We start from the raw sequence: 13,243 nt of genomic DNA on the forward strand, positions 1-13,243 counted from the left end.
ATGACATTCTGTTACAATATGCTATCATGCCTTTATGTCTTACATGTATGAAATTGATAGCTCTACAAAATATACTACTCCATATTTATACAGTGTGCAGTAATAGGAAGCTTCTTTAACCTGTATTTAAGTTTCAAGTAAAATAACACAATTCTGTTATTTGGAAACAGCTAAGAGAAAAGGATGTTGAAAACCAACACAAAACATATTCTGGCAGATCTCTTTTACCAGGACTTGCATTCTTATTCTTTGAAACAAGCTGAATTTTTGTCAAAGTGAGGTGTAGGGGAAGAAGGAAAAGACAGGAAGGTTTTTATGTCTTGGTGAACTTCTGTCATTTGCTAATTTTGGATGACAACTTTTATGTAACATACATGGGTGTATAACCTGTATTTCATATAGCACCATTTCTCAAATACACTACATTTTCCTCTCAAATAAGACACATCCATTCACTACTGCCACCTTCCTAGAAGAGCTGCTTAAAATCAAGAAATTCTATTATTCTATTTGGTAAGACTTAAGAGCATCGAGTAACCATGTAGTTAGCAGGTCAACTTTTTCTTATCATCAATCTTACTCAATTCAGCTTGGTTGTGAATCCACATATAAAACCTACAAAAAAAATACCATCCACTTGACTGCAAAATGGATATACAACTAAGACAGCTCTCCCTCTAAGCAGCAAACTGTCCTATTGACAGATTTTTGCTTAGGTGCAAGCTTTTAAATTAACAAAAGTTAAGTAAACTTACTGCATTCTATGGGATTTTAAAGCAGAAATGTCTATGTTTAGTACACAGATTTTTTATAACATTCAATAATGTACTAAGTGTCCAAAATTCATTGAAATACACAAAATTCTGTATTACACAAAAACCAAACTGCATGAAAATCTAGGTCTCAAAAAAATTCACGTTAAAAATGCAAACCTCATTTAACAATTTAGAATGCAACTGCAAATTATGGAAATTATAAAGGAAAGGAAACATTAGTGGACAATTCATAGATAAGACCAAGATGAAAATCCTCATCTGAAACAGATTCCATTTCTGACCTGATGATAATGCAGAACAATTTGTTAGTGTTGTGGATCTAGCTTTTCCATTCCTCTCAAAGGATGCCAGGCATGCAGAATCAGAGGATTCACCAGAGGAACTACGGTTGTAATTGCTAGCATTCATTTTATGGCTTGCAACACAGGTGGCTCTGCTTGAGGTAGGTTGAGTAAAAGAATCTTCCGGCTCAGATTCAATTTTTGCCTGAGACTTCAATGGTTTCTGCTTCAAATTTCTAGTGAAAGGGGAAAGATGTAAAAGCAACAGAGGTTGTAAAGCTATGAGAAATTATGGCAATTAGGTATTTTAACAATACTTCTCTCTGAAAGCTTAACTAACTGTATGCCACACGATTTCAGATTTACGGAAAGGTAGTTAGATTTGTGAGCTAACGTGGTGTGGGACAATTTTTACTTTGACAAGGATAAGTATTAAGTACTTTCATTAAAATAACAGTCCATACTCCTAGTGAAGTGAAACAAGAGGAGACATTCCTTCTCTGCTCTGAGAAACAAAGAAGTTAATACCAAATGCCTTCTAGACAGCAATGTCCTCTTATTGTTTACCAGGAAATTGCAACAGCAGCCTCAATTTCTGTTGAATTCCCAGTCTCTTAGTTTGAGGCTTATGTGCAATTAACAAGTGCTATGCGTACTACCATTGGAACTGTTTATTGTGGAATAAAGACACAAAGAAGGTGTATCTTCAGAGAAAGTTTACTGTCTAAAATAAAATGCATGCTTGTAGAGAAACTCACTGATTCAATTCTTCTGTACTATACACGCGGTCCTGATAAGTGACTTATTTTCGCATTTAGAACTATGATTTTGTCAGTTGCTTCCTTAGAGTCACAGGTTTTCAAATATTCATCTAGGTACACAAGATGTATATGCTCTTTTTGCTATCCAAACACTCTCCCAAATAGTCCCAAACCTCAGTCCTGCTGAGCACCACTGATTTGTAAACAAGTTGCATACAATTCTTCAGATAAGAGCAGAAGTGTTGTTTCAAAGGAAAATTTCTGCCTATCCTGATGCGTGTTTCTTTATTTCTCTGGGAAGAAATCAGAATCAAAGGAATACTCCCAGTAAAGCTTAAAGCTTATTGCCAGGTGTGCCTATAGCATAATCCCACATGTATGCATAATAGAATTTGAAAATGTAGACGTAATCCACTGAAATTTTAAGAGAAGAAAGCCAAATGTGTCAAAAAAGTGTATTCTTAGATTTTTTTTTTTTTCCTTAAAACTCTTATGCCTATCCTTTCACTGCCAGAGAAGAAAGGCTGGACAGTAGCAGAAAGGTATAAGCTCAGTTTCAACAATTTACCATGTTTAGCTTTTGTATTTTGTCTCACTTCATCCCATATGCAAATTAAGACTACATGAGTTAATCATGTCAACCAGCAGTTGTGTCAAAAGCTTGTCTTCCTTCAAAAGAGAAAAGGCTTATCTAGCTACCAATGGAATGCTACAGTAAGTGAAAATTTCTAAATTCCATAGGACTAGCTTTCTTCTGTACCTGATAAAACATGTAATATATGCAACTTTGTAATCTATGTAATATATACAGCAAGTAAATCTTTGTTTCTGAAATATTTAAAAAACCACAAAAACAAAACCCCAACCTTTTCCACTCTTCAGCCCCTTCGTTGTTTCACAGCCAGTTTAATATTACAAAAAACCTGCTCTTTTTTTGCATATCTTCATATCTTTCCTACTGCAAGAGAAGTAATTACAAAAAGTCTCACTGGAGTTAGTCAACCATTTAATAAACCAATTGTTCTCTTCTTCACAGACTAAATATGACAGTCAATATGAATATTAGTCAGCTGTGATATATCTCTACATCTTCATAATTTGGTTACCTGAGCATTTTGGTAGGATGCTGCACTGAGCTTTGATTATGAAATCTTCTAGTATATCTCTGGTTTCTTCGTAGTTTTTCATTCTGTTTCTGACCATTTTTGAAATCTGAAACAATTCTTCTTATTTTCTCTTCAAATAGTGCTGACAATCTCAAGGTCATACTATAAATCTGGAAGGAAGTGGCTTATATATTAAGAACAGAACGTTTCATCCAAGAGTAACATTTCTAAAATTAAAAACTGTACAGAAAAGAAATAGAAAAAGCATGGCACACAATCCTACGTAACACTAGATAAACAAGAAATGAACACATTAAATATTTTTGTCATACTTTTCCCCATTATCTAACCAGAAGCTTTATCGAAAGTACTGATAAACAAACTAATTCCAAAATAATACCTCATTTCATTAAGACAAGCATAAACCCCCCAATGTTAACAGCTACCTTTGACTTTTTGTTTGGAGTATAAGATTTTGCATTACTAAATATTAGTCTTATATCTTTGCACAGTTCCATGGGAGTGTCATAATTTCCAGCTTCCAGAGTTTCTTTCACTGTACCAAAGTCCATTGGAGTGTCTATAATATGTCTGTAATCCTAGATAAAACATATGAAAAGAAGATTTAAGAAGGTGTAAAGGAAAAACAACACTTTTATTTCTATAATTTAAGGGTAGCTAAGATGACCACAGATTATCTTAACCATCAGCTGAAAACAGAAGCACCTACCACAGCAGACAGCAACGCTTTTTCTCAGACTAGATCATTTAAAGTCTCCACTACATTATCCCATACAAACTCTTGCTCATTTTCAAGGTCGTCTTCAGAATTTCTGAAGGATCATGAATTGATACAATGTCACATGCTTGCACATGCAGATTTCCAGTTTCAATTCTCCTGAGTTTCCTCAATAAAAACTACCCAGTAACAAGCAAGTCAATGTTTTTATTGTTAATCAAAATGAGAAATGAGACTGCTGTAAATTGTCATGTAATCCTTTCCCTGATGCATTTTACTATAAGAAACAAACTGATCTGTTTAAAAAAAAAAAAAAAAAAAAAAAAAAATCAAAACACCTCTATCTTTCTCTCCTGTTAATGAGTTTCAGAGAACCTCAAGATGTTTTTAAAACCTGAAGCGAGACCCAAACTCAAGATGTGAAGCCCATAGGAAAACAGCTGCACACTCTTTATGAAGTTTTTTTCCTTGAAAATTTGCTGGGTTTTTAGACAAAAAGAGACCAAAGAGTTAGCAAGAATACCATGAACAGCTAAGAGAAAGAGAAGGAACAAATCAGGTTCCTAGCTGAGGCTCAGTAAACAGGTTTTGTAGATTGTCCCTCAACAAACTTGTTTTAATTAAGAACATACAGATTTATCTAAAATTATTTCCCTATAAGGGCCAGTAAGAAAGCAAGCAAAAAAAGATTGCTGAGTGGTTTCAAACCATATTTAAGGTATGAGGATATCTGTAGACACCACCACTGCTCTACCATTGTTTTGTGTTCCGTGTCAATATTTTGATGGATGTTATCTTGATGCAGTAGAGCACACAGCTCATCATTCTAAGCACGGAGAAATGCAAATTTCTTTCAATGGTTTGGGACCAAAGCCATAAAGAGAACAAATAGCTCCAAGAGCAATGTGTAGATCTTATTAGGGTACCAAATGCTAAGAGAAAAAAAAAACAAATAATATTTATATCTTATAAGGTTAATAAAGAACAACTTACAGGATACTGATCCAAATCAACCGGCTGCCTGAAAGGTTCAGAATCTTCACACTGGAAAATTAAATTCACCACTTCCATACACTGCTTCTTCCAACAGTTTTCATCATAGCCAGTTTTCACGCTTTTTCCTTTTTTTAAGCCCCGTCCCTTGGAAAAAAGTTAGAAAAAAGCATTATTGAAATATAGCAAGAAAGTAAACCTGATAATCTGTCTGGAATTATTTCTGTAGCAGAAAAATGCACTTCCAAACATATTGTTTCATAACAAAAAGGGCACTATACTACTAGATTTTTTCATAATCTTTATTAATAAACTCTGACAAATTATACAATTTTCTTTTACTATCTTTCAAGGGTTTTTTTAACACTAAATAACCAAGGCACGCAAAAATATACCTCCTGATACCAAATTATTCTCAAAAGATTTGAATAATACCCATGACTCAAAATACTTTTTTCCAAGCATCTCAGCTGAATAATGCTTTTATTTCAGCATCATACAGATAACTGAAAACTGTTACACTGAACAACACTGGTATCAAAGTTGTATGCAAGATTTTTCTAGATAACTATACTGAACGAGTGCAGAAGCATTAAAAGAGCAAAGTCCTATTTAAGCAAAGCTTGTAATTCCTTAATACCATTAGAAAAATTCGGTTCTATGATTGTTATAAAACCAAGTATCACTCCCACAGAATTTCAATGCAGTCTGTTAACCAATTTTCCTGCCAGACCTGATTTGGGTATATATAGTAAAGATTAGCCAACTCACTTTTCTTCTTCTATATGATGTTCTTGGAAGACATTTTTCATCAGCCTGCACAAAATAAAAAAAAAAAATCTTAAAAATTATGTAGGAAAAAATAGGTAATGGGTGCTCAAAGTGTCATTAGATTTGATACTGTGGTAAAAATAGATTTTTATTCTAATTTCTCTAAATAAGACAGAAGACGAGCATATCAAAAAATATAACACAGTGTTTGAGAGACCTGGAAAGCAAGATCATAGATACCACCACTGAAGATTCCCAACTCCAACTCTTGTCCTTAATACAAAGGAAAAACCACCACCAGAAATTGCAATGAGAGATACCCATCAGCTTTGAACCTCAATGACTAAAGATTATCAGTAATTCAATTCACTGATAATAAATGTCATAAAACTTGTTGATTTTTGCTTGTCCTGAGTTTAGGAAAAGACGTGATCTAGTTACTTTGGATAAAAAGAAAAACCTTACAATGTGGCAGTACTAAGGTGATGCTGAAGTAGCAAGATAAAGAAGTAAAATGAGTAATTTCTTCCCTATATATTAACCTGCAAGGGAGAGCAGCTGCTTTGCAACTTTATGAAGTCTTGTTAATAAATGCCAAATTAGAAATCAAAATGTAAAAGAGACATAAGTTTGGACAGTTTTAGGTACACTATTAATAAACACACAGCACTGCAGATAGCATTCACTGCGTAAAAACAGTGCATATTTACCTCTATCAGATATTAGATAAATGCACTTTATTAAATTCTCAGTGAGGCATGCATATCTGATGCATGATTCATATTGTGGTATACAGAGAAACTGAGAGCCAAAGCATCACTGCAATAGTTATACAACTTGTCAGCTTTTAGCATTTATGACTATATGAATGACAATTTTGACCTTAGAAATAACCAGATGCATATAATTATGAAAGAGAGCTATTTGTGTACTCTTGAAATACTTATTATTAACATGCTTCAGAAATACAGTGCCACGCATAAAACACGGAAGAATTGTTCTAGTTGATGGCACACAGTCATAGTATAAAATGTGTATTTGTTATGCTTCTTAACAAATATTGACAACTCAAAATTATTTTAATAAAGCATCTCCTCACATAATTCCCCCATTCATAATATATTCCATGTTCATATTAGCTATGTAAATGTATAAATACATACAAACATCTCTATGAAAATAATCGAGCAATTTTACCAAAAGTATTTGAAGGATGGTGGTATTTTCTTACCACCATACATTATTGGAATTATCCACAAAAGCAGCTTACCAGATCAGCATCAAGACAATCTTGTTCATCATCTGTTGTGCTACATAGGTCAAAAATGTTTGTACAGTCTTGATCACTGTAATGCAATTAGATCTCTGTTACTGGAATAGCAAAAACATAGCTATAATTTCCTAGATTAAACCCAACCACAACCAAAAGCTACACACAAACTGGAAGACAGTAACTAAGAATTAAATTAAATATAAAACCCACAAGACTATTATAATGTTAACAAAGTAACGTTATGTCTGAAAAACTGCCATACTGTGCATTTCAGAAGAAGAGAGGGGAGGAGGGTGAAATTAGCAATAGCGATTTGAAAGGGGCCTTTCATGCCTGATCTACCTGCAGGAAGACTGCCTACACTAACTTCTTTCAAAAAAAAACCTCTCAACTGAACTAAGTCCAATAAGCTGCAACAGGAACTTCTAGACATGTGCTAGACAGAACACAGAACTTACTTTATAGGTTCAGCTACTTTCATGTCAAGTGGCATTTTGAAACTATAAGTACCAGTGAATGCTACTAAGGGAAAAAGTTAAAATGTCTCTACACTGAAGATTTAACTATTTCTCCAGTTAAGATAGTACTCAAAAAGAATTATACAACTGTCCCGCAATGTATTGAAAAATAGTAAGAAATCAAAAGAAGCAGTATTCACAACAAAGGGATTTTAAGATGCTTATACTCTCCCACCATTGAAGAGCACGAGTATTCAAGCACTTTTTAGATTAAAACACCACTTACTTGATAAACTTTAAGAGCTGGGTAGTGATCTTTTTTGCAGCTCTAGCAATAGCACTCCCAGGTTCATTGAAGGTCCTAGCATTGCTTTCAATATATCTTACTTCCCAAACCAATGCAGAGATTCTCCTTAAAATTAAAAAAAATTGCATCTTTAATACCAAGCTGAAAAGCTTAAAAACTGCAAGAATTATATCTTAGTAATTTTCTGTCCACATTAGATTAAGATAGATATCCTTTTTTTTAAGTCTCCTTAGTCTCAGTCTCAAACTTTTCATTCACATGGAAAACTAAAGCATGCGTGTATGTATATGTATACACACACAGAGAGACACACTCAAGGAAGCAAAACCAACAATGCACACTTTACTCACTCATTTTCCAACTCATTATTGATAATCTACCTTTAGAAAGTCTGTGAAATTCCAGCACACTTTAGTTTCACTCTTAAAATTCAGTTAATACATCTAGCCAAGTAAGTACTAGTATTTGTTATCACTAAATTATAAAATATCACCAAAGTAATACTGAGGATTGTGGATTCCCTGGATTCTTTAAAAATGCATGCATTTTTTTAAAATGCTGACATTTGACCTTATTCAAAAGGAGGGGGGAAAAAGTACTATTTAACCACCACTGTAAATTACAACATTTATTCTGGAAACATCAGAAGTTGCTTGTCACAAAGCCCTGTCAAATGGAACAGAAGTTGTGGAGTATCTTAGTAATTCTTAACTAATAAACACAAGGCACAAGCAATTAAAAAGGAGAGTGACAAGAAGGTTTTCATCTAATTACATTTTTAAAGACGTCTCAGCTCTGATGTTCTTTTCTGTCTTCCCTCAAATACCTTGCTTTGAGGCCAGCTGACCAGTCAAAGCAGTGCCCTCTGTAAGACGACAGATTTGTAGAAACTGCTACAAATTAAAATTGTGACTTGATAGAAATGAGTTAGCACAACTACGTAATCTCATTTTTATCATTCATTTTTCCAATTCCTTATAATTGTGAAGCAGAGATACCCCAAGTTTGCAGCTCATCACTGTCCTGGTTTCAGCGGGGATAGAGTTAATTTTCTTTCTACTAGCTGGTGTAGTGTTGTTTTGGATTTAGTATGAGAATAATGTTGATGACACACCGATATTTTCAGTTGTTGCTAAGTAGTGTTTAGACTAAGTCAAGGATTTTTCAGCTTCTCATGTCCAGCCAGCAAGAAGGATGGAGGGGCACAAGAAGCTGGGAGGGGACACAGCCAGGACAGCTGACCCAAACTGGCCAAAGGGGTATTCCATACCATGTGGCATCATGCCCATTATATAAACTGGGGGGAGTTGGTCTGGTGGGGCGATCGCTGCTTGGGAACTAACTGGGTGTTGGTCAGAGAGTGGTGAGCAATTGCATTGTGCCATCACTTGTGTATTCCAATTCTATTATTATTATTATTATTATTGTCATTTTATTATTGCTATTATTATCATTATTTCTTTTTCCTTTCTGTTCTATTAAACTGTTCTCATCTCAACCTACTAGTTTTACTTTTTTTCCCCCCTGATTCTCTCCCCCATCCCACTGGGTGGGGGGTGAGTGAGTGAGCAGCTGCATGGTGCTTAGTTGCTGGCTGGGGTTAAACCATGACAGTCACCTACAGAATTTCAAACTATTTCCCAAGACATTATTCCAGTCTTATGTGGGAGGAAAACAACTATTAACGTCTCTTCACTTTATTTACAGACACACTGAATGCAAGTCCAGAAGAAGATGACCCTTAAATTACTTTTAGAGCTATGGATACCCAGCACATCCAGCAAATCAGAACTATATCATCACTACACTTTAATTTCTTCCTTCTTTCTCTGCCATAAGTTTTTATAATTTAAAATGCTGGTGGTAATATTTAACATTTCACCGCTGTGTTTAAGCCCATTTCTGAAAGTAATAAGCACTTAAGAGCTTAACCCTCTTCAAGTTCAAAGTAACTGAAGTACAGCACTTCAAAATCTGAATTAAGTCTTCAGCACTGAAGTAACTTCAATTTTTTTTAATATTCACTAATTTCAAATAGCAGATTTTTCAAAGAAAGAACATCAGTGTTTATTGTAACTCTGAACACAGTACCAATATAGGTTGAAATCAATTTCCTTAAGAACTAAGAAACTTAATGAAAATGAATATAACGTTGCAGTTATCAAGGATCAGAGCCCTGCTACAAAACAATAGTAATGCTGATTCAGGTACTGGATTATTGGTTTTCAGAATGCTTGTAAAAAGAATAATTGCTCTTCTTACTAAAAAAAGTTTAGAACTTCTCACAATGTACAAAGTCAAGGCCATGTTCTCCCTTGTTTCTACTGCTAGTACTAACCTGTAAAATCGGTTAGCCAGTCTTGTCCGAATAGTGTTCAGGTCTGTCGGATAAGCAATCACAGTACAGTACTTGGGATATGTACACAGGTCAACTGGACCAGCAAAAGCTGCTGAAATGTCTGTTAAGAAACAGCAAGATTAAACAAACTATTTCAACACTTGTATGCCTATGACAATTAAGCCAGGTGTTCAATAGCTAAATATAATTATCCTTGATAAAACCCATGATGTATAAAAATATATAAGTCTCAGTACAGACAAACAGAAAGAACTGCACATAAAAATGTATGAACGTTTACAGTACTTTATCACAGGGAATTTTTAAATGATGCCACGGATATTCCAGGGAGCTGTTTATAAATGTAACATTAGGAGAAAACTACCTAAAGCTTAGGTTACATGCTCACCAAGAGTCAGAAGCTGATCAATACCACTGATAATCCGTTCACATGCTTCATCACGAGATCTCATTCCCCACTCCCCTTCTTGGGGTTTGTATAGGAGCTTCTCCACCTCTTCAAAAGTCACAGAAACACTAGCTCCTAATTCTTCAGGCTGATCAACTGAAGAGTGATAGCAAATAGGAAAGGATAAGAAGTGAGAACACAAAACAACAAGATGGATTGTTAAGTACTCATGCTTATTAAATATTCATATGCTCATAACTGACAAAAAAATTCTTGCCTTAAAGTGGAATTTGATGCTAAGACTATTGGGAAAAGTAGTACACAAAATGCATACAACAGCAAAGCTATCCTTTAATCGCCTTTTCTGCAGTTCTGAATTTCCAGAAGACTCTTTCCTCTCTTCATCTAAGCACTAGACATAGAAGAGGAGTTAAACTCAGAAGAGTTGTTTATATGCTTTTATTTTAAATGCATGCCCTAAACTTCACAGGATCATAACTTAGTTTAATGAGTCAATTTGCGTCCCGAACCTTTAAACATGAGCAAGATAGGCAATATACTTTGTGACATCCTTCCTGGTATTAGTAACTGTGATCTTTTGGCCATTTTTAAAAAACAGTTATTTTTAACATGGCAGATTAATTGTTTCAAAGCAATAAGAACTAGTAGAAATATAAAGCTGTGATGTATGGTTCTGTAGAAAGAGTCAGGCTTCCAAAGACTAATGCAATCTGGCCAATGCAGAATGATTGAGTAGATAATGTATTATCCCTGGATATCTTTCCCCCTCAAGTCCACAGATTGTTTTTAGTACATCTGCAGTTTCTGCACTTTCACTGTTTTTTAAAAGCTAAGTTCCTTATTTGAGCACTTGAAAAGGAACAAGCATGTGAAGGTTCCTGATCAGACACCGTGGGTAGGCAAGATAGCTTCTCTGTACTGATTAGGACAACCAGAATTAGCAGAGAAATTATTTTTTATTAGCAGAAAAATTCAACAGTATAAAGCATGTAAGCTTAATTAGCGTCTGAGAATCTGTCCATTAAAAATGAAAGCAGGAAAGAGGATAGGATCCTTCACAGTGTTAAAATGCCTGTAATCCATGAATATGTTGCATACAAATTCTAAAATACATTTCAGCTACAACTACTATAGAGGAAAACAAACAAGCTTTAGTGGGGGATCTTCTAGGTTTACAAAAAGACCTATTTTTTCTTTCAGCTGAACAGGGTTAGTCTTAATAACCCAAAGTCATTTCTAGTTCTCTGTTCATTATTGCATTGATGGAGCCCTAACAGTATTTGTTATCCACTGAAATAGTATTAAAGATGAAGCAGTTCTTCAAGAAACAAATGGATAAAATACAAAAAGGTGCTAGGAAAAGCTGAATGGGCAGAGGCAACTCACTAGATGCTCCTTCTAACTCATCTTTGACCTGAAACAAATTCTGCAACCAAACTTCCTGAAGACAACACTAAAGAGAAAGCTGCAGGTAGTGCTTCTACACTTATACAGGGCTGTGTCAAGAAGAACTCAACATGGTATCTGCTACTCCACTGCATAAGCGCTCAAGAGGGATTTTCTCCTGCAGGAGTAACAACTAAAGCAGAATGACAGACTAAAACAAACAAAACTGTCCTTCTCAACAAGCATGTAAAGATCTTTGCTTTTTGTTCTTTGCAGCACCCTGGTACATGTGACACAGAAGACTTGTCATAACTCCTGGCATGTTTTTTATACATAGTATGACCACATGGTCTAACCTTCAGGAGTAAATGGGTCACAGAAAGCTGAACCCCCAGAAGGAGGGTTGCAGTGCTTACAGTACAGGTACAGACAGTTAATAGATACAACAGCCAGTCCACACCAATAGTGGTTTAGTAAGCAGGCTGTTCAAAACTGAATGTTCAGGTCCATATGCACCAGCTTTTCCTGGTCTTGGCTGCATTGTCCCTGACAAGAAAAGAGTTTGACATCTGATACTGTATCTTGATAATCATGACACAAAACTTATGCTTGCAGGATACAAAAGGTAACAAATTAAAGTTGTGACCTGCTAGTTAGTCCAACTTCAGTGCTGTTCTTCTCCCATACATCTATCTTAGTAAACTGAATGAAGAAGAAATATTTTGAGAGAACAGTGGCAAATGCGAGGTACAATTTCAATTTGATCTGTCATTCAACTGAAGAAAGGAAAAGAAAGCAAAGGAGAAGGGGTTTAACCCCTGTTTTATACTGTATTGTTAACATAATAATGTTTTCTATAAATGCACAAAACCTTTCTGTAAGAGCTTTACTTCCCTACAGAGTGCCATTTTCTGCCTGGCACTCTGTAGAAAGTAGAAGCGTAGAAAGAAACGTAGAAAATAAAGAGTTCCAGACTGTGTTTAGACAATTTTTGTTCTTCCTCTCGCCTAGTGGCTGCTGTGGTACTTATCCTTGACCTGTTCAGAGGATGTTCTTCTCAATTCTTTGACCTTGACCACAAAAAACACACTAGCTTATAGCTTTTTTTTTGTGTGTGTGTCCTTTCCCAGCCTTCCTATGGTAAAGTCATAGCTCCGCAGATCAATCAAACCTTTAGCTCTCGACATGGCAAAGTAACAACTTATTAAAGAAATAAGTTAAATTTTGCCTCTGATATAACAAGCAAATGACGACTTACACATGTAACACTATCCAGATTTAAATTAGCTTCTATAAGATGTCTCTGTCATTACATTGCCAGTGTAGCAATTTCAAGAATTCTGGTTCCTTTATGCTATCAAACCTAAGTAGTTGAGAACACTACTCTATTTCAATCCATAGGAGGAAGAAGTGGTAACTAATACACTGATATAAACAGCAACTTAAACCATAGTATACAGCATTCAGAAGAAATTGATACAATTTGTCCTGTTAACAAAATAAATCCTGACTTAAGTTCACATGTAAGGCTTGTGAGCCTTTAACAATAACATGACTGTCTCTTAGTGACATATATGGGAAGCACTAACCAGTTCACAATGAATAAGAAAAGCTTCCGTATGTT

The 13,243-nt window shown here is 35.0% G+C and overlaps 1 protein-coding gene across 2 annotated transcripts in view; it reads right to left on the bottom strand.

Annotated features, from left to right (window-relative positions):
- The window catches only part of BRWD1 (bromodomain and WD repeat domain containing 1), a 65,596-nt gene that overhangs the window by 12,716 nt on the left and 39,637 nt on the right, over positions 1–13,243 (bottom strand). For both annotated transcript variants that reach the window (XM_030020131.2, XM_030020133.2), the window contains exons 30-38: positions 10,213–10,368; positions 9,804–9,924; positions 7,445–7,570; positions 6,698–6,773; positions 5,428–5,472; positions 4,657–4,803; positions 3,371–3,523; positions 2,925–3,094; positions 1,058–1,293 (exon numbers count right to left, since the gene is read on the bottom strand). In XM_030020131.2, the coding sequence (XP_029875991.1) occupies positions 1,058–1,293; positions 2,925–3,094; positions 3,371–3,523; positions 4,657–4,803; positions 5,428–5,472; positions 6,698–6,773; positions 7,445–7,570; positions 9,804–9,924; positions 10,213–10,368 (1,230 nt within the window). The remainder of the gene's footprint in view (positions 1–1,057; positions 1,294–2,924; positions 3,095–3,370; positions 3,524–4,656; positions 4,804–5,427; positions 5,473–6,697; positions 6,774–7,444; positions 7,571–9,803; positions 9,925–10,212; positions 10,369–13,243) is intronic.

This window comes from Aquila chrysaetos, chromosome 7 (genome assembly GCF_900496995.4).
Source record: "Aquila chrysaetos chrysaetos chromosome 7, bAquChr1.4, whole genome shotgun sequence".
Lineage (NCBI taxonomy): Eukaryota > Metazoa > Chordata > Aves > Accipitriformes > Accipitridae > Aquila > Aquila chrysaetos.